Source organism: Desmodus rotundus, chromosome 3 (assembly GCF_022682495.2).
Source record: "Desmodus rotundus isolate HL8 chromosome 3, HLdesRot8A.1, whole genome shotgun sequence".
Classification (NCBI taxonomy): domain Eukaryota; kingdom Metazoa; phylum Chordata; class Mammalia; order Chiroptera; family Phyllostomidae; genus Desmodus; species Desmodus rotundus.
Genome location: NC_071389.1, coordinates 12,977,535 through 13,002,497, shown reverse-complemented (window position 1 = coordinate 13,002,497; position 24,963 = coordinate 12,977,535). Strand labels below are relative to the sequence as shown.

General features: G+C 48.9%; 1 protein-coding gene and 1 long non-coding RNA gene across 2 annotated transcripts; both read right to left on the bottom strand.

Annotated features, from left to right (window-relative positions):
• Positions 1-1,737: 1,737 nt before the first annotated feature.
• LOC123479149 (uncharacterized) lies at positions 1,738-6,025 on the bottom strand. Its single transcript, XR_006654684.2, has 2 exons — positions 5,576-6,025; positions 1,738-2,679 (listed from the first exon to the last, which is right to left on the bottom strand). It is a non-coding gene; the product is annotated as an uncharacterized lncRNA (long non-coding RNA).
• A 5,343-nt stretch (positions 6,026-11,368) lies between these two features.
• Positions 11,369-17,886, bottom strand: LOC112299561 (proproteinase E-like). Its single transcript, XM_024554834.4, has 8 exons — positions 17,812-17,886; positions 16,777-16,862; positions 15,207-15,304; positions 14,950-15,084; positions 13,529-13,665; positions 12,998-13,140; positions 12,186-12,338; positions 11,369-11,458 (listed from the first exon to the last, which is right to left on the bottom strand). Exons 1-8 carry the CDS (start codon positions 17,849-17,851, stop codon positions 11,441-11,443), a joined length of 810 nt encoding a protein of 269 aa, XP_024410602.2. The 5' UTR covers positions 17,852-17,886; the 3' UTR covers positions 11,369-11,440.
• Positions 17,887-24,963: the final 7,077 nt, after the last annotated feature.

Below are 24,963 nucleotides of genomic sequence, written 5' to 3'. Positions count from 1 at the left end.
GTGCAAGAGACAACCAATCGATGTAGCTCTCACACACTGATGCTTCTAAAAGTTTTAAAAAATCTTTTAAAAAATGTCAACTGCAGTTACCTAGAAAGTGAGTTTATGTACCATATTTGGTTTTATTTTCATACTTTTTCTGTATCAAATAAATCTGAGATGTTATTTTCAGTTTGATGAAAATAAAAAACATTTTGCACACGGGAAGTTCTCAAGAGACGCTTAATCTAACATTTCCATACCTGATGAAAAAAGCCCAAGACCAGAAATCCAAGGCTCAGATTTTAGCTCCACTACTTACTGGCCATGTTGCTTATTTGCAGCAGGTCTCTGAGGAACTCTATTTAATCAATGGTTCTTAACCAGGAGCAAATTTGCCTTAAGGGGACACTTAGCATTGTCTGCAGATATTTTTGGTTGTCACATTTAGGGGGGCTGCTACTACCTATCATCTAGTGGGTAGAGGCTAGGGATGCTAAAATTCCTCTAACATATAGGACAACCCCCACAAAAAATTATCTGGCCCCAAAGTGCCAGTCGAACAAAATGTGTGCTAGGTTAACTCAATTCAGGAAACCTCAGCTGTCTTGCCATGAAACCCATTTACTTGCATGCAAAATTCTAGGTCATTGAAACAGCTAAAAAACTGGTGCAGGACAGGAAATTCCTTAACACCAGGAGTTCCTGATTCCTGTAGACCAAAGTAAATACCTAGAACCCTTTCAGCATTACCAACTCCTTTCCCAATGTTAAATCTCCTAGAATTAAGAAAAGCTTAATCTAGTTAATAGGAGGCATCGTTTACTTGTCTTTATGTTCAAACATTACAAAGGCTTTTGTATTCCCATGCTTCTATCGATCTCCTACTCAAGTTCAACTGTTACCTACCTAACATGGCTATTTGCTCTTCTTTGCTTTTTACATATTTGTTATTTGTATTCTAGTATCTAGAATGGTCCCAAAGGCACAAGAATTACTAAACAAATACTAGCAACAATACTCAGTTGGTTGGGTGTTGTCCCGGAGCTAAATGTCACTGGTTCGATTCCTGGTCAGGACACATGCCTGGATTGCATGCAGGTTCAGTCCCCGGTCCAGGCACATGCGAGAGGCAACCGATTAATGTCTCTCACACCAATGTTTCTCTTCCGTTCTCCCTCCCTTCTCCTCTCTCTAAATAAAATATTTAAAAACAAAAACAGCAGCATGGAGCTAATCACCCCTAACCCGTAAAAGATTAGTTGTGAATTACTAGCACCAAGTTTGTTACCAGAGCAGACCTATACATCTGAGAGCCAGGCCAGAGGCAAAAAGGCTCCTCAGACTGGGCCAAACTGGGAAAGCAGCTGCTGTCTGCTCTGCCACAACCACAGTTACTGCTCTGTCTCAGCTGTCAGCCACAGTACAGGTGTCCACACACACAAAGCCAGGATGCCCTGTTTCAGTAAGGCCAGGACATGACTGTCACACAGCTTCAGGAAGCCAAGCTGTAGAGCAAAGGTGATGGAAATGGAGAAAGAGCACATCGAACAGCTCTGCGTAAGAGTTACTTAGCCCTTATGACCCCACTTTGCCCAATTTACTTCTGGCTTTGAAAACAAAGGCCAGGCCCGTTTTTATTTCCCAGCTCAGTAAATGCTGTAGTCTTAGTTCTTATCTCTAGCTCTACTATTCCTGATCATTATCTATCTCCAATGCTGACTACTAAAAGCTGTACTGGTAAATTACCACAGAACATTTTATTAAGAACCAAACTTTAATATTTCAAGGACATCCCAAATGAGTTACTGGTGGGGTTACAGAAGCTCCCACTCATATGCCACAACAGCAAGAATAAAGAATTCTGAAAGTTAAAGCAAAAACCTCTTTGGATACATATAAACAATATATTAAAGGATGTCACAAAGTGCAAAAAAGGAGACATTCAGCGGAACAAAAACAAGCAGCAGGCTGATTGTCCTAACAAGAGGGCAGAGAAACTCCTGGAGTTCAGAGTCCCAGGAAACAGAACGGCCTCAGGCAAAAGGAGGTCCAGACGTGGGTTTTGACAGATTCTTATTACAACTAGTCAAAGGCAAACTCAAACAAAAAACCGAGGCTCAAATTTCCCATGACTGTAGTAGGAATTTGCAACAAAGAGAACCTTTAACCAAACGTCTCAATTGTAGGCTGAACAAGAAGCAAGCAGCCAGACTCAGCCAGTGAATCTGGCCCCGGGCTGACATTTCTGCACCTGAGCTTTCAGCTCCTCAGGCAGGACCGCCTGGAATTGCTCCTGCACCAGCATTTCCACGATCTGCTCCTTTGTGTGAATATCAGGTCTCAGCCACAGCCTAGCAAGCACCAGCAGATGTCTGAGGACATCCCTGGGCCCGCGCGCATCCTGGTAGCGGAACTTTCTGAACATCTGCCTGAAGACTGCAGGGTTGAGAGGACTCGCTCTTGGCACGGTCTCAACATCTTCAACACAACCTTCAGCAAGGCTCTTTGGTGGACGCCCAGAAGGCTCTTGCGGAAGCTGGGCCTGGGGAGCTGCTATTAGGACATCTTCTGGCTCCTCAGCCACCACCTCATCTGATGCTGACATCATTTCAGCATTCTGGACTTCTCCATTTCTTTGGGTCTCTGGGTCTCCTTCAGTCTCCATTCTGGAACTCTGGAAAAGGATGACGCAGGCTCCTACGGAGAAAGAGAAGTCATCGTCATTAAAAAAACAAAACAAAAAACCCCACGAAGGCTATGAAAATCACCTTGACCTCCTGGATCTGGTCTAGACTCAGGTTCCATTAGCTTTTCAATCTTAAAAGGTTTCTTTTTTTCTTTTCAGAGATGCATACAGACTGCTTTATCTTTCAACTACAGTTGACACACAGTATTATTTTATATTAGTTTCAGGTGTACAGTATAGTGGTTAGACAATTATATAATTTACAAAGTGATTCCCCCAATAATTCAAGTATCTACCAGGCACCAGTTATTACAGTATTATTGACTATGGCCCCTACAATGAACTTTACATCCCCATGTAACTACCAATTTACATTTCTTAATCCCTTCGCCTTTTTCATATATCCTCCTAATTCTCCTCCCTTCTGGCAACCATTGTTTGTTCTCTGTATCTATGACTCTGTTTCTGTTCTAATAGATTTTCTTAATGAAGCTACTAGAAATTCTATTTTGGTTTCCCCTTGCTGGATCAATCGACACAATTGAGAAATGTGTTAATGATTTATCGTAATGGAAAATGTAGATTCTCACAGCAGAAAGAATGAACACTGCCCTTGTTAGCTGGAGAATCTTTCCTCCATTTGCCCTTCCCTCCATTACAAAATATTTTACATTGTGCTAAAAAACCACACACACACAAACGATTTGTATATGCAAATGATGTGTAGAGGGGAAAAACCGTTAAAATCATGGGCATTTGTTTCCTCCAACCATTTTTATGGAGCATCTGAGATGTACAAAAGCAAATTACAAAGAGGCGCTAAAATGGAGGAGAAAAAGGTTTGTTCATATCCATCTACTTCACTGTCTTTTCTACCTACCCCCACCTCTTTCTTGACACAGCAAGTGTCACTTTAGGAGCCACCATCAGGGTAGGACAAAAGGAAGAAAGAAAAAGAGAGAGGAAATTAAGAAAGAAAAGCCCAAAGGCTCTGTTAAAATCAGGATCCTAAGCTACTCCAGTCCGTGTCTGGGAAATCGAACTTCTCAGTGTCTCTGGATGGCTGACGGCTCCAGGACTCGCAGAGCAGCTGTAGCGCGGAGAAAAGGGTGGGCAAACCGAACCCTGGTAACACGCCAGGAAAAAAAAGGGCTTCGCTCCATTTGGGCGAGGGCCCCAGTCCAGAAGAGAGGACATTTGCAGGAAAACCACACCCTATGTCAATTTATCATTTTTTTTTTAAAGGAGCGGAGGGGAAACTCAAGTGACAGTAATGACTACACTTACTTCCACATCAGGGTATGTCCAATCAAAGTACAACCCCCATGAGGTGGTTTTCAGAGACCATCTTCTTTCATTAACTACCCTTCCCCAGGAGCGAATTCCTCCGTATCTACACAGAAGTGGTGACATTTAAAACTACTCCCACTCCAGGGCCTCCACTGTTTCCCGAGGAACAACTGACAAGGGGCCAACCACCACCACCACTGACCGGCTGCCCCACACTAACTAGTTCTCCCTCCCCGTCACCTGCTCCCTAAAGCTACCCTGACCCATCTTCTAGGACTCTCGAATTGACCCTAGACCCTGTAGCTTGAATACTCTCGGAGCACAGCAATTCTCATATTACCAAATAAAAAGCGTGCCCACCCCCCAAAATAAGATGTTACTAACTAGAGTGGTGAAGACAAAAGCAAAATATTGTCCTAACTCAGGGCTGCTTTGGAGAAAAGAAAATATTTAGTCAAGGAGAGGTGGACGAAACACTGTGCGTGGGAAAGCAAAATGTGGGAACTGCCGTGACCGTGCACAGGAGAATTACATTAAGGGCTGCCAGCCACCCAGCGGGACGCTGCGGCCTCGGAAAGAACGCAGCAGGCCTGTGCGTGCGACACACGTGCAGACGTCCAAGGTGCACACCAACACCGCAGTACCGCCCCGTTCGAGGAAATCCAAAACACACATACACGAGCTTGTATGACCTGATCCAGCCACAAACAAAGCCCGGACGGTTATCAAAGAAACTCAACTGCATTTGAGTTTGAAACTCAACATCAAGGGGCAGGAACAGCAGAGGGAAACGTTTTTCATTGTACGTCTCTCGGTATCGTTTTCGTAACTCAAGAGGGAGAAAACCTGAGTGAAAAACCCCTAACCCACTCAGGAAAACACCGTTTCAGTGACTTTAGTTTTCGGCACCGAGGGCTTTACAACCTCGGCTTCTGAAGTCCCCACCGTCGAGGCTGGTTTCGAAAGATGGACCCCGCTAACGAATCTCAGCAGCGTCAGGCGACCAGGAGACACAGGGCTTGTGCGCACCACTTCCTAACCCGTTTCCCGAGCACCATTTCCAGCCGGCGCTGCGCCGCGCCTGTCACAGCATCCGCTCCGCGTTCCTCTCAGGCACTCGGGTGAAACTCTATAGACACGACTCTCCACAGCCGCCGCCGCCACCGTTTGCCTTTTACAGGCCAGACGGCCCGCGGCGGCTTTCCCTCGCCCAACCCTCCCGACAACCCAGTAGGGCAGTTACGGTTACTTCCAGGCACACACACGCAAACGGAGGCTCGGGGAGAGGGGACGTGCCCAAGGTCACAAGGATAGAGAGCGGCGGAACCACTCCGCCGAATAAAAACCCTCGGCGTCTAGGGCGGGGAGCCGAGCCCGACTCCTCCCACCAACATGGGCGCGGCTCCGAGAAACGAGGCCCGGCCGGAAAACGCGCTTCTCAGGATCCGCGCGGACACCCGCTCCTCCTCCGCTGAAGTGAGGCCCAACGTCCCGCCACGCGGAGCAGCCGGCGGCCCCCCCAGGCCAGGGCCTCCCGACTGCCAAGGCCGGCCGACGCGAGGGTCCCCCGCTCCCAGCACACCGCGCACGGGGCAAGGAGGCGGCCGCGGCGGTCACCTGCGTATCCACCACTCCGGGGGCGGAGGAACGGGACAGGGGCAGCTCACCACCACAGCACAGGCCCCACCACCGGCTCCGAGAAAGGGAGCCCACCGCCCGTGTGCAGAGATTTGTAGCCCATCGCCGGAACCGGAAGTCTCTCCCTGTCCGGAAATTGGGAGTAGAGGGGGGCTAGGTTAGAGGGGCAGGGTCTCTCTAGGCTTCGAGCGGGGGGGTGCTCTGCAACTTTATGGTTTTAACCCGTGACGGGCTTTGGTTTTCCTCGGTCCCCGCTCGTGCCTTCCGCGTGGATTGGGGGTATAGCCCAGGCAGCGTCTCCGCTTCGCGGAAGCTGTCCTCTTGAGCCGCAGCGTGCCCGGCTGCAAAGCGAAAAGAGGATGAAGCGGGGAATTGAGACACCCTAGAAGCCCGCCCGCAGCTGAGTCAGCGCCCCACCCAAAAGTTACACCCCGGAGTCCTTGCACCACCCAGAGGAAAGAAAACAAAAGAGAAGGCTGGGTGGCTGCCGTTGGGAGACAGTGGTCCTGTATGGCGCCCGGTGGTATCACTTCACATGAGGAAATGGGCAGTCTATTAAGTACCTCGCCTCAGTCTACCGAGACAGAAGTGGGCATATGCCGTGCGGGTTTAACAGGTTGTCCGGGGGGCGACCCCATGCATCTGGGAAGATCAATCTTAGTCCCGTGTGCCTCTTCCCGAGACTTTCCAATGACTGATGGTTAACTGAAATTTTTAAAGTCGTACTGAGCTGGTTTGATTCTGCGTTTAGTTTGCGTTTGAATCTGAGCACACGGGTAAATTGACTTTTATGATAAAGTCAATCTGATAGAGACCACCAGGGATACAGGTGTAGTTTAACAAAGTTGGGTTTATTAACTTGATTCAGCAAGCACCCAGAGGACCCATGGGGTGTCTCACGAGTAAAGGAAAAAACAGGGTTATTCTAGGATTTGGAGGAAGAATGGAATTTAGGTGATGTTGAAATGAAGCAGGGTCAAAGCAAACCTGGCTGTGTGGAAAGGGGACATCTGGCTTGGGCTGAGAAGTGGGCTCATGGTCCTGTTTTCTTAGGTACCACAAAGTTAAGATAAATAGGCTGTTGTGTCCCAAAATCCCTTACCTGAGGCTCTGCGCCTGGGTGGGTAATCCAGGCTGCTTCTCTGTCAAATCTGGCTCTGACCCCCTGGGCGTGTTTCAGTCTCACCGACATGATTTCAAACACCGAAGTTTCTCAGCACTGTGCCTTTGGTATTAATTGACAAAAGCAGGTTTGACAGATTCACATTTGACAGGACTCGCTCGACACCTCAATCATCTGGATGTGAGGGCCATCAAGAGCTCCGATCTTCCCATCCCGATGTGACCCCAGCAGCTCCTGGGGCCCCGCGTCACTTTGGACCCGCATTAGAACGCTGAGTCCAGCCTTCATGCCTGCTTGGGTGTACGTGTGAGCTCTTCAGCCAGACTGCGGGCTCATCGAGGGCCTGGCCCGGGTTTGGGTCATTTTAAAAAAATCTTCACCAGAGGATATGTTTTATTTTATTTTTTAAAGATTTTATTCATTTATCTTTAGAGAGAGGGGAAGGGAGGAAGACAGGGAGAGAAACATCATGTGCCAGAGAAACATCAATCGATCGCCTCCCGTATGTCCCCCAACTGGGGCCAAACCCGAAGTCTAGGTATGTTCCCCGACCGGAAATCGAACCTACAACCTTTTGGTGCGTGGAATGACGCTCTGACCAACTGAGCCATCCAGCCAAAGCAAGTTAGGGTCATTTTTCTTCTGCCCATCCCTGGCATGGAATACCAGTAGGTGAACAGTCCGTGTTCATTGAATCTAACAGTTGATGGGTTTTCTAAATGCAAAGAAAAAGAAGCAGAAGGAAGCATATCAAAATGATAGCAGTGGCTGAGTAAGAGCGGTGGGAATGTGATTAAAAAAAAAAAAATCTTTCCCAAAATGAAATTTTCTAAAATGTAGCCAGTATTAATATCCTGAAAAAGAAAACGAGAATGGAATTGTTGACTCTTTTAAGATTAAAAAAGGAATTATTGACACTTTAATGTTTTAAAAATGAGAACTAAATTGTCGACATCGTATGATTAAAGAGAGAACATTGCAACACTGATCCTTTCCCATTTTTAGAAGGGAATTGAAGTATTGCTGTTGTGCTTTTCCAAGTGGATTGTCCTTCCCTCTTTAGAAAACAAAAACAGAAAATCGTTGGTGTTGTCATTCTAATTACTAAAATATTCAATTATTGACTAAGTGACTTTTTAAAAATTTTATTGTATTTATTGGGGTGACATTGGTTAACAAAATTATATAGGTTTCAAGACTATATGATTTTTAAAAGTCACTCTATATTTGGCATCTATATGCAGAGATAAAATAGTCTTTTTAATGAGTCTTGGTTCTGAAGATTCCAGCAGAGCCCTGTTTATAGATACAGGCCTCAGCCATTCCCTTGCTCCATGTCTGTGTTGCAAGGGGCACTGTATTCAGCAAAAGCTGCTTCATCTGTCTCCTAGTAATCACCGACTTTCAACAGCAGGTTTCAGGGCTGTCTTCTAGAAGAGCAAAAGCAAAAAAGCTCAGTGTCTGATTGGTAACTTGTTCCACATACGTCAAGACATCATTTTTGCGCTCTTCTGTGCTGCTCGTGTGGCTAGATAGTTCAAGCATTTTCACTGTTTGTTTCACCGGAATGAAACCAAATATCTTCCTCACATCAGCAATGACCATGCTGGAGACTGGATGGCTGCCTGTGTAACAGTCTCCACGTGGCTTCTTCTTTTATCCTTTGTTATAGGACTTCTGCTCAGCTAGATTTCAGGCAATTCTGAATGATGGTTGTTCTGTACTTTAGTTATAATTTTGATGTGGTTGTGGGAGGATGTGAGTGCCCATTTACCCAGCCCACCATCTTGACCGGAAGCTTTGACTATATGGGTTTTAAAGGATCTGAATAGTTGAAACTTGGAGATTAAACAAGAGGAAATTGAATGATTGATAAAATTGTTGGCCCTGTTAGGCAAGATTTCTTAACTCTCTGTTGTCCGTGTGTGAGAAGGGTGTCGTAGCAGCTCTCAGCCTCCCCGTGAGGCAGGGCGGAGGGCCCCTGAGGACCCACTGCCCAGCCACAGGGTGGAATTTTACACATTTCACTGGGCTTTATCCTAACACTATTTCGGAAAATTGTGTAAGGGCCCTTCCCCGACCTATTAGGAAGAAGTCGATGCTCAGCCTTTGCAACCTTGCTGTGCTTTGGGAAAATGTGACAGTTACATATATCACCTGGCACTTCGTCTGTCTGACTCAGTACAAGTGATTAATACATACTGATTCCAGAATTCCTTCCGTCCTCCCCCACAGTCCCATGACAAAGAGGTCTCTGCCCTGCTTGACGCAGTTTCTTCCTTGCCCTCACTCGGTCTTGCCAGACCAGTTCTTGGGCTTTTATAGGAGTTGGAGGAGAGTTTTGTGGGAGAGACTTGAGATTCCAAGAGTGGTTTTAGGAGAAAAATGTGGGACAGTTGTAATATGTGGTGACAGTGGATGGGAAAAGGAAAAAAATGGGAATTTCGCTAAGTATCATCGATACAATCACTTTGGAGAGCAATTTGCAAATGGGTGAAGTCGTAAATGAGCCTACCCTCCCACTCAGCAGTTCTGTTTCTCAGAATATACCCTAGAGAAACTTACACATGTGCACCTGGAGTATGACCACGGGCATTCACTGAGGCACTATTTGTAATCACAAAAAAGTGGCCCTGCTGTGAATGTCCATCAGCGGGGGGCGGGGGGGAGGTTAAATAACTAGTGTTGTGTAACGGGAGACTCTTCAAACCCAGCAGCGATGAGCTGGAGGTGTAGAAGTCAGCCTGGATAGACCTCAGAAACATAATGTTGCGTAAAATAAGCGAAATCATCCACATGGCATGAAGCCATGCATGTATTATTTATTTATTTATTTATTCATTTATATTGTTAAGCATTTTAAATTACAGTTTACATTCAATATTATTTTGTATTAGTTTCAGGTGTACAGCGTAGTGGTTAGACAATCATATAATTTATGAAGCGAGTCCTCTGTTATTTTCAGTGCCCACCTGGCATCATACATAGTTATTATAATATTGACTGCCTCCCCTATGCTGTACTCTACAGTCCCCTGGCTGTTTTGTCACTACCAATTTGTACTTCTCAATCCCTTCACTTTCTTCACCCAGCCTCCCCACCCTCTTCCCATCTGGCAACTCTCAAGTCTGTTTTCTGTATCTATGAGTCTTTTTCCATGAATGTATTTTTAAGAACTAAAACAATGCAATAGATTGTTTCTGGCTATTTATATACACGATAAAAATATAACAGCATGGAGTGGAAGAATAAACACCCAACTCATTTTATCAGTCAGGATCGGTTAGGGTCATGCTTCTGTAACAAACACCTCAAAATCACCGTGGCTTATAACAAAGAGTTTATTTCTTGTTTGTGCTACATGTCCAGCAGGGGTCAGCAGAGGCCCTGCACCATGTTGTCTCATTCTAGGACCCGGCTGACCTGTAGCCCCCAGTTGCCAGAGCAGAGGGAAAGAGAGCTTGGCCAATCGTCCTGTCTCTCAAATCATCCCCTTGGCCAGAGCAAACCACATGGCCAAACCCAATTTCAGGGGGCAGGCAAGAGCTATCCTGCTGGGTGCCCTAAAGGAAAAGCAGCAATAGGGTGATGACGCCACACCCATGATGGTGGTGACCCCTGGGGAGATTACAAAGGGGCCTCTACCTTAATTGTAGCCATTATTTTAGAAAACATGAAGCAAGAATGTGAAATTTGTTCATTCTGGAAGAAAGCTACCTGGGTGTGTCCTACATTATTTGCTATGTTGTTGTACCTTTTAAACTTTCAGAAGTAGAAATGTGATTTTTAAAGAGAGGGGGCAATGGGACAGCATTAATATTAAAAATTATATATGTGTGTCCTCCCTGGGACCACATTTCCTTTCACAGTTTTCAGGAAAAACATGAGTAAAGGAATTAGTTGTTTTTAATGTTGCTTTTTGCTGCGCGGCAGCATTCTTGGACCTCGGCAACAGCTCACAGGGCTCTGACCTCATTTTCAGCATTGCGAGCATCTGTGTGTGCGTAGGCTCCCCCCTCACAGCAAGGGGTCTCCCCAGGTGGTCCTCCTCACCTCTGCACTCCCAGCCCTGAACTTTCCACAAAGAAGGTGCTAGTAAATGTTTTAATGGGTGATTCTGGTATGCTTATTTCTATCTAAATAATGAGCTATTTCGGGGCAGGAACCATGTCATCTTCCCCCTCTGAGCCCTTCTCTGGAACAAGGAATGAATGCCTGTTGAATAAATGAGTGACTGTAGGCCTCCTTCCCCAGCCCATCAATGGGAGCAGAAAACCCTTGGCCCTTCCCTCTCCACCACGAGCCTCCCAAGGAGCTGGAAAAGTCCGTTTTTCTGCAGATTCTACCATGTTTTTCTGCCTGCATTGAAAGCCAATGATTGTGCGTGGCTATACGGGGTGACCAACTTCCCACGATCCCCCTAGTTTCAGCACTGCAAGTCCTGTGTCTTGGGAACCCCTCAGTCCCAGGCAAACTGGGGTGGTGGGTCACCCTGTAGCAATTCCCTTTTTCTCTCTGGGTCTCTTCTTTTTTCTTCTCATCCTCATGTAAGAGGGCTAGAGCTGGGCTTGTCTCTACATACCAAATCTATGATTTTAGGAAAGGGCTGGAGGGGAAGAGGCGAGTCAAAGAAGGAAGCAAGACTTGAGTTGCAATTTTCTGAGAGAGCTTTATTGTTTTTGCAAAGCGTGTGGACTGGTATCGTCACCCAGGCCTTGGTTCTAGTGGCTTGCCATGGTCTGGAAAAATGGGGGGAAAACCAAGAATAGCCGAGTTAGGAGCGCAGGTTCTGAAGGCAGGTAGAACTGGCTTAAACTCCTAGCTATGCCATTCATTAGCTTTGTGATCCTGAGAATGACTTGACCCCTCTGAGCCTCGGTTTCCTCATCTATATAATGGGGGTAATCATTCACCTCATGGGGGTTTTAAATTAAACTATTAACTAAGATTCTCACTGCAGTGCCTGATACATATTTAAGTAGTTTATAAGTGATGACTATTACTATTACGAACATTATTAATCTCCCCTGGCCATTCAGCTCCAGGTGATATTGGCTCTCTCAGTGAGGCCAGAGCTCCTCCTATCACAGCTCATCATTACTGTTCATTTGATTATCTGTCCCCCCATAAGTCAGCTATTGGACACATTGCTCTGGCCTTCATGACAAGAAAAGATCTGGACCAGAGAAGGCACTTCATAAACACTTGTTGAAATAAGGAAGTTCCGCAGTAGTTCAAAGCTCCACCCAGAAGCCATCAAAGTTCTTGGGGCCACACTGTAGCAGAAAACATCCCCAAACCCTCCGGAATGTCACCAAGGGCCCCTTCACTACTGACCTGCTAGGATCCCTTGAGCCCCTCCTCAGGATCTGCTATTTTCACCCTCCTCCCCCCAGCAATGTCCCCCGCCGAGCACCTCTCAGAAGAGCAGCACCTGGAACCCTCCTGGCTAGCCTGCCTGCTCACCTCCTGGATCCAGTCGTTAAAGGCTGAGACACGTGTGAACACAGTGGGCTTCTTGAGGGCATTGCAGCCAAGGGCAGAAACGAAGCTGGTCACACCATGGACCTGCCAGGAGCCATCAGCAGCAGGGCAGTTCAGGGGTCCTCCAGAGTCACCCTGGAATCGTCAGAGAGCAGCAGAGGACTGAGCCATGTCTGAGCTTTAAGGAATGGGATCTGTTCTGACTTTGGGGATATTTGACCTGTCGGAGCCTCAGTTTGCTCATCTATGATGGGGAATAGTATTGGTCTTATGAGATGTTGTGAGAATTAAGTGAGACGATGGAGATACGATCTTAGCACAATGCCTAGTGGAAAGGAAGCAATTAATAAATGGTAGTTCCCATTATCAGTATCACAGTAAACAATGTTATTGTTCATACTCACTTATAATACAATGATAGTTTGGTTTAACTATAACTTCAGGACAACAGAGTGGAAGATGACTTTAGAGGTCAATATGCCTTGCTGTGCTGACGGGAAAGCCTCAGGACCAGGGAGGGACAGAGACTTGCCCAGGTCAAGGCAGTGTGCAAACTAGGACTAGAATGCAACGGTCGTGACTCCCAGGCTGAGAAGGTGTGTCTTGACTACCTGACTTTCTCCCAGTCCTTCCTGACCTGGAAGCTGAATGGGGCAAGCGGGCGAGATCTCTCCTGCACCTTTCAGGCAGATGGCAGTGGTACCCCAGGGCCCTGCCCACGGCAACCCCCCCCCCACCCCCGAGCTGTGTGGCTGTAGCTCAGCACCATCTTGGATGGGTGAGTGCTGACTCACGTTGCACCCGGAGCGGATGTCCCCGCCAGCGCACACCATGGTCTTCCTCAGGGCGATGCCCCACCAGTCCTGCTTGGAGCAGTGCTCATGGTCCACCACTGGCAGCAGGGCCTGCTGCAGCTTGTCAGGGAGGGGCCCGCCAGCTGTGGGGGTAGAGAGCACTGAGTGGAGGGTCAAGGGGTGCAGGGCTTGGGCTGGGGTCTGGGAGTCAGGGCTGGGAGCCCCACTATGGGGTGGAAGGTTTGAGGCAGGCAGCTCTTTTGATGGGGAAGGTGGGGACTCTCTTCCCACCAGACTATATAATCCTGTCTGCTTTGTTCTTCTGCATCCCCAGCACCTGGCACTCAGGAGACACTAAAAATGTTCAATGGGACATATTCATGTTTGGGAGGGTGGTGGAAGAAGACTTCTGCTGGAGGAAGAACAGGGAAAAAAGTGCAAGGACCAGTCCTGGTGTTGCTCTCAATCCCAGCTCCCGGCCCTATTTTTCTGCCCACTGTCCCTGTGGTTGGGCGGAGGGTTAGCACATACTAAAGAGACGGCCCCAGCCACTGATGTAGCAGGGTGCCTCATGGGGCAGGATGTCGTCGGCCGGAGGGAGGCAGGCAAGCTTGACTGTTTCTCCGAGCTTGGCAGGGCGAGACAGCTTGATGAGGGCGATGTCGTTGCTGGGGAGAAGGGAAGAGTCACGGAGCTTGGTCTTCTGGCCAGACCAAGCCTCACCACCCAGCCTTTGCTCCAGATATTTCACCTCCAGGCTGCCCCCGCTTTCTCCCTGGGCCCCTTCAGCTCCCTGCTCACCCTTGACCTTCACAAATGTCCTCAGCTTTTACTCCAGTGGTCCTCACACTTCAGCTGCATCAGAATCACCAGGACGTCTTGTTAAAACACTGGTTGCTAGGCCCCAGCCCAGAGATTCTGATGCAGGGGATCAGATTGGGGCTTGAAAATTCACATTTCTAACAAGTTTCCTGGGGTTGCTGATGCTGCTGGCCTGGGGACCACTCTCGGACAGCCCCTGCTATCTGTCTTTATCCACTTGCTTGTCTCTCAGGTCACTTCACCTGGGTCTGAGTTCTTTCTCCACTGACCCCAGGAGCCCCACAAGGACGGACCAAGTTCTTATCATCATGGTCCCTCACTCTTGTTCTGCACTTTTAGGGGATCTGCACTCTTCTTTGACCTTCCCACCAGAAAATGCTGAGCCAATCAGACACAATTTTGCATGTGGTTGAGGGGCTTAGGAGACCCTGCCTTGTGCCCTCACCTAGTGATTGCCTCCTGGACCCTCATGACCACCCAGGGAGCCCAGAAGTTCACTCTTCGCAAGTAGTAATGCTGAGGCCTAGAGAAGGGCAGTGACTTTCCCAGGCCATGCAGCGACTTAGTGCTAGAGCCTGGCTCTTAGCCCAGTGTGTCTCCTTTTGCCCATGTTGCTGGGAACCCAGGATGCCCTGGCGACATCTGTTGAATGGAGGAACCCTTGGACTTGGGAGAGCAGGTTCCAGAGGAATTCTGGGTTCTGAAGCCAACTAGCCAAGTGGACTTGGGGGAGTCCACACTCTTCCTTGGGCTCTAGTGTCCCTGGGGTGTCCAACCCACAACCTGTAGGCCACATGTGGCCCAGGGTGGCTATGAATGCAGCCCAACACAAAATCATAAATTTACTTAAAAGCTTTTTTTTTTTGCTTATTATTTTTTGTTGGTGTTTGTGTATTTAATGTGTGGCCCGAGACAACTCTTTTTTTCCACTGCGGCCCAGAGACGCCAAAAGGTTGGACACCCCTGTCAGACCTTAAAGGCTCTGCTGGCTCCAGCCCTCAGCATGTAGAACCTGGGCACAGGTTGCTGACCCAGCTCCACTGACTCTGGGAGTCTTCTCAGAACTGGCTTTGGGTCACAGAGGGATGAAGAGAGGACCCCCTAGGCCCCAGGCCTAAGAGTTCACTCACCCACAGGCCACGCAGTTGGGGTTCCAGAGTGGGTGCACGAAGAGGTCCTCAGCATTGATGGGGATCACCTGTTCGGGGCCTTCTTTCTTAGACTGGTCATACTCTCCCAGCACCACCTGGTAGGTCAGGGAGTTCCTGCCAGTGGAGGTAAGGTCAGTCCAGGCCTGGTTGGCCTCCCTCCACCCCCCTCATAGTCATCCACCCCATTGTGGCCTGCCTGGACCACGTGCAGGGACAGGGCAAGTGAGAGAACTCACGAGATGCAGTGGCCCGCAGTCATGACCCAGTCGCGGGCAATGAGGGTGCCACCACAGGTATGGTGAAAGACTCCATTCTTCTCATACTGCAGGGAGATCTGGGGGCCAGGGAGGGAGAAGCCTGAGTGGTTTGGACCCCACAATGAGGGCTGCTCCCCATAGCGGTACAAGTTGTGCATCATACTACTCCAGAGGGCTCTAGCTACACAGAAAAGAAGGGGGTCCCCTAGAAATGGGCAGTGCCCAACCTATACTGCTCACAGCGGCCCTGCCACTTTCCCCTGGAATCACATTCTGACTCTCCAAAGTCCTCCAACCCCCAGCCCTAGGACCTCCCTGGGGACCTCAACATTTCCTGTCCTTCAACCTCCTGTCCTGAAAGCCCCAAGGCTCTCTGTTCTATCAGGCCCCCAGTTCTTCTGAACTCCAGTTCTTTTAAGGCTTCTTGGGCCCTCTGAGACACAACCCACCCAAAGTCTTTTGCCTCTCTCCTCATTTCCTACATTCCAATTTTCAAAAGCTCTCTCTAAGCCAGGGGTTGGCAAACTATAGCCCGTGGGCCCAGTTGGGTTTATGGTCTGTTTTTGTACATAAGATTACTGGGAAATAGTCACACTCATTCATTTAGGTATCGCCTATGGCTGCTTTTGTGCTGCGGTAGTACAGATGAGTCATTGCAATAAAAACTCTATGGCTAACAAAGGCTAAAATATTCACTCTAGTCCTTTACAGAATAAGTTCGCTGACCCCTGCTACGAACTGGTGCCATCCAATAGGACTTTCTGTGGTGATGAAAATGTTTTATACATTTTTTAATTTTTATTTACTGATTTTTTTTTTTTTTGAGAGAGAGAGATTGATTTGTTGTGCCACATAGTTAGACATTCATCGGTTGATTCTTGCATTTGCCCTGACCGGGGATCAAACCCACAACCTTGGCATATTAGATGATGCTCTAACCAAATGAGCTACCCAGCTAGGGGAACATTATTTAATTTTAATTTACTCGAATTTAAATAACCATATGTGGCTAGCCATTACTGTTAGTCCAGTGGTCTAGCCCTCTGTGCCTCCCTCCCCTGACTCCTCTAAGGCCTTTTGTCCATTTATTGCTCTTAGGCCTTACAGTCATTTTATATAATTCAAGGAGGCTAGAAATGAGTCCCCAGAAATCTCCCTCCCTATACAGGGGTGGGCAAAAGTAGCTTTACAGTTGTGAGTACATGAAAAACAGAGTTTATTCTTATCTTATTACTTATTAATTATTGTATTATTTTCCATATGAGCAACCGCAAACCTACTTTTACACCACCCTGCATGTAAAGCCTGAAATTCCACTTAGTGTACCAATTCTCGGGTTAAACATTGCCGCCCCCAGATTCCACTTTGAACTTGCAGAGAGGCCCATGAGGGTTACAGGTTGAATGGGCAAAACGTCCACGTGGAGTGGACCATCCAAGGGTTTTCTGGCCTTCGGAAGCTGAGGTAGACAGCAGAAGCAGAGCAATGGGGTAAGACCGGGAGGTGCAGAGCCTATGGTGGGAAAGAGTGCTACCGGCGTTACTCTTACCTGCCAGGGCCAGCTGTAGGGGACCGCATCCTCACCATTGACCACACGGGTGGATGGTTTGAAAGAAGGTCGGCCACAGCCGGAGGCTGGAAGGGAGAGTAGAGGTGTCAATCAGTTAGAGGGACCCAAAAGCAAAGAAGCAGCCTGGGGCCCAGTCCCAGCCATGCCACAAATTGTCTATGTGACCCCATGCAAGCCCCTTCCCCTTTCTGGACCCCAGTAGCCACTTATGAACAGCAAGCATTTGGACTAGAGCAGAGGCCTAGGAGTCCAGGGATAGAGATGAACATGGGGCCTCTTCCCATGGCAGCATTAAAGGGTTTGGTACGCTTAGCACCTAGAACCTAAGAGCCTTTCAGAAGTGATAGCTATTATCATGAAAAGAAGTGACTTTGGAGTAAGATTGCCTGGGTTCAAAGTGCAGCTGTGCCCCTCGTTCTAAGATGGGCTACTCTATTTCTCTGAGGATCAGTTTCCCCATCTGTAAAGTGGGGATAATAATAGGACTAACCTCATGGGACTGTTGTAAGAAGAAAACAATTCTTAGCATTCTTTCTGGCGTATAGTAAACAATTAATGTAATCTGTTACCATTTCTGTCAGTCAAGGAAGGCTGCTTGGAGGAGGTGGCCCTAAGCTAGAATGTAATATGGCAGAGAGACCAGGAAAAGGTTAGACCACAGAATAAGGAGCAAGGTAGGAGTGTGAGAGGAGAGTTGGAGGGTTAAGCAAAGGAACAGAAATTCCAACCTAAGTAGTCCAACCACAGAGCCCAAACTCATCACCATTAGACTGTGTTTACTGGCCACATTGAGAACTTCCACCATAGCCCTTTGGGTCCTTCTCCTGAGCTGGTCCATCTATGGCTTCCCCTCCATTATTCTGCTCCAGCACCAAGTTGAAAGCCCCCAAAGCATGCTCCAGGAACAAGCTAAAGACCCTGTCCTATAGGTGTTGGGTTTACGAGACCCAGATCAGGTGGCAGACTTCAAGGACTCCTGACCAAGTGCAGCACAGACACAGGTGGGGGTCTTACCGAGAGCCACCAACAGGAGGGAACTCAGCAGCCGGAACATCGTGACTTGTGAGGCGATATGACAGAGACCCAGAGCTGGGACTCTAATATAGGGAAGTAGGTGGGTGGGGGGTTGGACTGGGCTCCTTTTCCAGAACAGGTGGTGTAAGGCCAGATCTCCCATGGTCCAAGGCCATGACCTCACATAGTGCAGATAAGGGGTGGGGGGTGGATGACAGCCAACAGCAGGACTTGGAATTCTACACAATGTCACCTGTATAGCCGCAGAGTTCCCTCATGTGGCTACGCAGGTGGCATTGAATGGCCTGCTGATAACAGGGGAGGGGGAAGGAAAGTTCACATCAGAACAAGCCAGCCTCTTCTAGGAAAGAACATGGGCTTTGGAACTAGCCATACCTGGATTCAAATCCTGCCACCTCCAAGCTCTGCAACCTTGGGCATATGGCTTAACCTCTCTGAGCCTCACGTTTCTCGTCTCTAACATGGGATTGATATTAGTATCCACTTCAATAATTTTTTTCCACATTTTCTTGACAGCAGGCTATACTAGGTGTGTAGCTGTGAACAAGACATGGTCCCAGCTCTCTTGGAGCTTGAGTCTAGTAGGGGAAACAATGACAAATCAAAAAAAAAAAAAAGGCTACTTCTGATTGTGGTGGTAGGTGCTCTAAAGAGAATGACACCTGAGTGACTGGGGTGGGAATAGAAGTAACTCACTTAGATGGGGGGCTAGGGAGAATGACACTTGGGCTGAGGAGATTGTATTTGAATGAGTCCTAGAGGACAGGCAAAAGCCAGCCATGGAAGCATTATGCAAAGTAAAATACACCCAGTGGAGAGGACAGCAAGTGCGAAGGTCTGGGGGCTGTCATGGACTTGACTTGTTCAAGGGGAGAGTGGGGGTCAGAGTGGCTGGAGCATAATCAAGGTGGAGAGTGGGGCAGGGATGAGGTTAAAGAAGAGGTGACACCTGAAGCCAAATTCATTTGTGACCCAGCAGTTCCATGCCTAGTAGAGACCCTTGAGAAAATCTCGCACCTGTGCCACAGGAGGCGTGCACATGTGTGTCCCACGCAGCCCTGTCCTCAGCCCTCAATCACAATCCAAGTGTTCATCAAGGAGAAAGGATGGGTGTGTGTCGTTTATTCAGAGGATGGAGTATTAATCAGCAGTCGGAAAGATTGAAAACGCAGTGACATGCCACAAAGTGATAATTCCTAAGAATGTAAGTTAAGAAAAAAAAGGTCCTGGAAAATTAAATGCAGTTTTACTACCCTTTTTTATAGAGTCAAAAACAGCTAAAATTTTAAAATATACTTTCTAAGAAATACAAGTAGGTGAATACAACTATAAAAAAGCAAGCAAGGTGTAGCGCAGTGGATTGAGCACGGGCCTGCGAACCAAAGGGTCACAGTCAGGTCACATGACCGGGTTGCGGGCCAGGTCCCCAGCACGGGGCACTCGAGAGGCAACCACACATTGATGTTTCTCTCCCTCTCTCTCCTTCCCTTCCCCTCTCTCTAAAAACAAATAAATAAACTCCTAAAAAAGAAAAAAAAGCAAGCAAAGGCGTGATGGACATAGGACCCCGGATGACAGTTGGCTCAAGTCTATGGCGGGGGTGAGGATGACAGGTTTGGTGTTGCTAGCTTCGTTTTGCGTTTATTGAAGCTAATTTACATAGCAAAATCTGCCGGTTTTAATGTAAAATGAGTGCATTTTGACAAACATATGTAGTTCTGAAGCCATCGCCACAATCACGACGTGGGACATTTTCCTTACCCCAAGTTTCCCTCTCGCCTAGCTGCAGGCAGGCTCAGCCCTGCACCTGACCCCGGCAAACAGTGGTCTTTCTGTCGCTACGGTCTTGCTTTTTCTAGAGTCTTTACTACAAATGGAAGCTGCAGTATGTGTCTTTTGTTTCTGGGTGTATTTTACTTTGCATAATGCTTTTGAGATTCATCCATGTCATTCTGTTAGATGTGGTCTCGAAGGTGCCAACTACATTATTTAAAACAACTGTATGTCTAACTACATAAAAGTGGCCCATGAGTGAACTAATGATACTTGAAATAATGATGAAAGTATGTCACGTACTGAGGATTACGATTTATCTAATTCAGTTACCTGAAAGAGAGAATAAGAAAAAGAGAGAGGCGGGTGACGGGCAGACCCTATAGGGTTTCTTCGCAGGTCAGGTAATAAGGAGTTGGATTTTTATTCTAAGAATAAGAAGAACCAATGGGGGGGGGGGTGGTGTTTAAGTGGGGGAAGGGCCTGGGATCTCATTTATACTTAAAAAAAATCTCTTCCTGGGTGCCCAGTGAAGGATTGTGGGTGAGAGAGAAAGGGGGACCAGAGGGAGGTATTTGGGGGCTGAGGCAAAATGTGAGGGGGGCTGAGGCCTGGCCTTGGGCAGTACAGGTAGAAATGGAGAGATCAGGCTGGGATCGGGGTGTATTGTAAAGACAGACCAGTACCTGAGATCACCTGTGTGAAGTGTGAAGCACAGTGCCCGGCACAAAGCCAGCGAACGCAGTTCACACTAATCCATAGAAAAGACAGCACATCCTTGTCGGCTGTTGGAAACAGCCCCCCAGCCCAGGGCCACCATGTTATAGGTGCATGATAAATGTTTGCTGAATAAGGCAAACTGGCTCCACAGATTTCCTGAGCAATCCTTGTCACCCCTCTAAACCCAGTGCTCTGAGAGTGGCCAGCCTCCTTCCTGCTAGGGTTACTGACTCAGGGCAGAGCCCTCCTCTGGGCTTCCATGTTCCAGAAGCATGGGAAGAAGGCAATGCTTAGCTGCTTTCGACAGGTCCCTAATGGCGGAGTGTCGGGCATCAGCTGGGCAGATTTTCTACCCGACGTGTACCCCTTCCCATCACATCCTCGGTGCCATTTGCCACCCCAATAGCCTGGGCCCACAGAAAGGGTGTGGACACAACAGAAGCAGCTGTGAAAATTCTTCAAACTGCGATAAAAATAGCTGTGCCCTCCCTTACCACCTGTTCCCTATGGGCCTGGGCATGTTTGTTTGCTCAGCTTTAAAGCTCAGAATCATTTCTCAGACCCTGAGCTGGGGGGGGGGGGGGGGGGGGACGGAGGGGTGAGGAGGGGGAGGGCCGGGTCAGAAACTCCCAGATTCCACTGAAGAATGGTGAAACTGAGCCTAAAATGACCTAATGATCTCATCCATTGCTTCTGTCTGACAGATAGGAAAATTGAGACCCAGAGAACTGCAAGGTCTGGGTTAAGGCCCTCTGGTTTGTCACTGCCTGGCCTGGGAGAGAGTACCCCACAACTGCCCCCAAGTTCACACAACAAGCTGTCCCAGCCTTTATCCAGGTGGCCTTGAGCAGGTCCTGGCCACTCTGTGGGCTCTGAAGAAAGACATGTGGCCACCTGGCCCTCTGCCCTCACAATCCGTCAGGTTATCTCACCTTCAGGCCTTGTGGACACACTATCAGCTGCACTGCTGATTTACCCTGTGGGGGGTTTCTGGACTTGCAGCAGATGGAGCAAGTTCCCTGAAGTGGAACCTCTTCCCAACCCCTGGGAAGAGGGAGCTGGCCAGGGAAGCTGAGGGGCCAGCTCTGCGGTGGGCCTCACCCTGAAGCACAGCGAGCCATGTCCTGAGTAGGTCACCGTGCTCCCGATGTTGGGAGACTACGGGGAATTTGGAGATAGGTCTCGGGAGGGGAGGGAGGGTGGAGCAGCTGGGTGTCTTTTTCTTGAGGAGTTCCATTATTTCTAGTGCCTGCCTGGTGGGAAGTTCCACGAGGACAAAACATTCCCTTGTTCACCTTTGAATTCCCAGTACCTAGGAGGGGCCTGGCATACAGTAGGTACTCAATAATATTCACGACATTGAAAGAGGCCACAACTAAATGAACGAAGCTAAAGGATTCTTCAAATGCCTGACCTTCCTGCTCAGATAGTGGAGTTGACCCTGACATTCACAAATGGCACATGTGGAGGCTGGGACTCTGTGTGAGAAGCTGGGCCGTGTCGGGATGGTGGTTCCAAAGAGTAGCATTCTAAAGAGTACTAACAGATGTTCTGTGACAAATGGACCCACAGGAACGGAGCCCCATGAGGCGGGGGGCTTCATCTGCTTTGTTCGCAGCGGTGGCCTCAGGTCTCAGAACAGAACTCAGTGGGCACACAGTAAAGAATCAAAGGTCGAACGGGATTAGGAAATGCATATGAAACAAAGTTCAGATCCTTTCCTGCAGGACCTCTCAGAGCCTTGAAGGTGGCACTGTTCCTTGTGCGTCAGTCACAGTGATCTTAGGTCCAGGACTCTGCAGGGCCTCGTTGCTTCTGGAGTCCCCGCTATCAGCCCTATCCCTCTCAGATGAGACGGCTTGGCCTCAGAGATGGGGACGGAGGCCCAGGGTCAAGCCAGGGCCCCATCTGCCCTGCCATGGCACCGAGAAGCCACTGAGGAGACCCGGGGCTGGGACCGCATGCAGGTGGCTCTTGTCCCAAGGAAGCCACTGCCTCAGCTGGGACCTGAAGTGGGGGATTGTTGGTCCAGGGTGCTGGAGAGGGGTGAGGAGCAGAGACAGCCTGCTTCCCACAGCTAGTGCCTGTCTGCCTGGGCCAGAGCAGGGGTGGGGTAGGAGAACCGCCTTCCACCAGCTGCTCTGGGGGTTGGTGGTGAAAGAGGTGTGAAGCCCCCCCAACCCCCAGCCTTATTCTACTGCTCTCCTGGCACATACACATTCAACAAATATGTGTTGAACACCTACTAGAATCCAGACATTTTCCTGGTCAGCAGGGATCCTTCTGCAAAGATGACAAGGCCTCCTGAGCTCACAGCCAGCAGGGAGAGTGAGCAGCAGGGATTCAGTGTCAGTCTGCTGGATACTCTCCATCGGCTCTCCACCCCGCCCCACCCTGCCCTGCGGCTGACCTGATGGAGAGCTTTGGTGGGCCCCTTGGTCCTCTGGGTTTGTTCAGCCAATGGAAGGCACCAGCAGAAGACTGGAGGACACGAAGAGAGCAGTTCCAGTAGCTACTCCTCAGCCCCTCCCTGCAGGGCCTCCGGTCTGCAATGGCTGCCTCGCTCCACCAGAGGCCCTGGCTCCATTAACTGCCTCCTCCCTCTGCCCCTTCAGGCCTGGGCTGGTGTCAGTTCTGCATTGTCGCTAGCCATGGGATGCTTCACCAGCCCTTAATTTCTCCAATCCTGTCTGCCCTATTGTTTAATATTCCTCAATTACCCCTTGGGGTTGATATCTGTACCCCTTCCAGACCTTGGCAGATGACACATTTGGATGAATATAGCAGATACCCCAACTAATAGAGCATAAAATAAGATAACAATTTATTCCCCTCACCCTGGCTGGTGTGGCTCAGTGGACTGAGTGTCAGTCTGCAGACTGAAAATTCGCCGGTTTGATTCCCAGTCATGGCACCTGCCTGGGTTGCAGGCCAGGTCCCCAGTGGGGGGCATGCAAGAGGCAACTAATCTGTTTCTCTCCCACTCTTTCTCCTTCCTTTCCCCACTCTCTCTCTCTCTAAAAAAAAAAAAAAAAAGATAAGTAAATAAAATGTATTCCCCTCTACCTTCAAAGTCCAAGGTGGCATTGCAGCTTTGCTCTGTGAAATCCATCCCTAAGGTGTGTGTGTCCTCACCTGCAAGCCATGTGTCATGGGCTCAGTTGTGCTCCCCCTCCCCCAAATAGTGTGTTGAACTTCCACCCTCCAGTACCTCAGAATGTGAACTTATTTGGACATAGGGTCATTGCAGATGTAATTCATTAAGATGAGGTCATTAGGGTGGGCCCTCATCCCATATGTCCAGTGTCCTTACCAACAGGGGAAATTTGGATGCAGAGAGACATATAGAGGCAAGATGGACGTGGACAAGCCACGGAGAGTGGCCTGGAACAGAGCCTCCCTCGCAGCCCTTGGAGGGAATTCTAGCCTCTAGAACTGTGAAAGGATACATTTCTGTTGTTTCCACAACCCAGCGTGCGGCCCTGGGAAACTCACACAGCAACGCGGTGGCTCCTGCACTACACCCACATTCCAGACAGAGAAGGGCGCAGGACAAGCATGTGCTTTATCTTTAAGCACCCAACCTGGAATTTGGATTCCTCTCTTCTGGTCAGAAATCAGCTCAGGGCCTGCCCTGGCCGTCTGGGAAATGCCCTGGGCACCAGGGAAACCCCTCTTCCTGCGGAAGGAAGGGACAGTGGAGGTTGGGGGCTGCTACAGGTCTCTGGCACCAAATGCCACAGACAATTTTCAGAAGCAAGCAGCAGGAAGCCCTGTCTCAGGTAAACAGTGAGGAAATTTATCGGCTCTCGGGATTTGACTTCAAGTTCAGAGGCAGGAACGGGGGAGAGTGGGAAAAGGACACCAAGGTCCAGGCTCTGTTCTGTGTTCTGTTCCCATGGCTCTGCCCTGCACGGGCTGGGAGTCAGATGGCTGGTGATATTGGTCATAGTCAAACCAGAAAGAAGAAATCTTAATTACTTGAAATTGAGGAACTTGGTTACCCAGGTGAGAGAAGTGCTGAGAAGACAAGAGGGAAGGTGGAGGAACCCAGAAATTAGCTACACCTACCTCCAGGGTGGAGGGACAGAGGAAGGAGCTAAGCCAGGGAGGGTCGCCCAGCCCAGACATATCAAGTGAGAACCATGGAGGAGGTGTAGGGAGAGAAATACCTAGTTTCTCTCTTCCCACCACCCTCGAATCTCCCAGCCCTGTCTCCTATTGGTTGAACCCAGCTGGAAAGCGGATGTCACTGGTTTCTGGGAAATCCAGCCTGCAGGAGTCAGTCCCCCCAACCCGTTTCCCAACCACGGTGAGGAATAAACCTAAGGCTGGAGCTTTCACAGGAGGTGAGGGGCCAGACGGGGCCAGAGACCTCTCCAGGGCAAGTGCCTCAGAGCAACAGGGGGCCTTTGAAAGGCTCTCAAGGAGGGAACATGGCCCACTGTATGTTTTCAAACTATATCTCTGATTTCTGAGTGGCAAATAGTTTAAGGAGGAACAAGAATACCATCAGGAAGACGAACTGAGTCTACAGAGGTTGTCTAGGTAACCAGGGTGGGGGCCGTGGAGAGGCAAGTTGGCTGAGAACAAGGGAAGAGCTCGAGAAGGATGAAGCCAGGAACTAACCGGGGAATC

Bases quoted from the DNA above. Each gene is read 5' to 3' on its own strand.
- LOC112299561 (XM_024554834.4), bottom strand. From the start codon at position 17,851: ATGTTCCGGCTGCTGAGTTCCCTCCTGTTGGTGGCTCTCG. The intron at 13,666-14,949 runs GTGAGTGAACTC...CCTTCTCCCCAG, and splicing joins CCCAACTGCGTGGCCTGTGG to CAACGACATCGCCCTCATCA. The intron at 12,339-12,997 runs GTGAGTCAGCAC...TGACGATTCCAG, and splicing joins ACATCCGCTCCGGGTGCAAC to GGTGACTCTGGAGGACCCCT.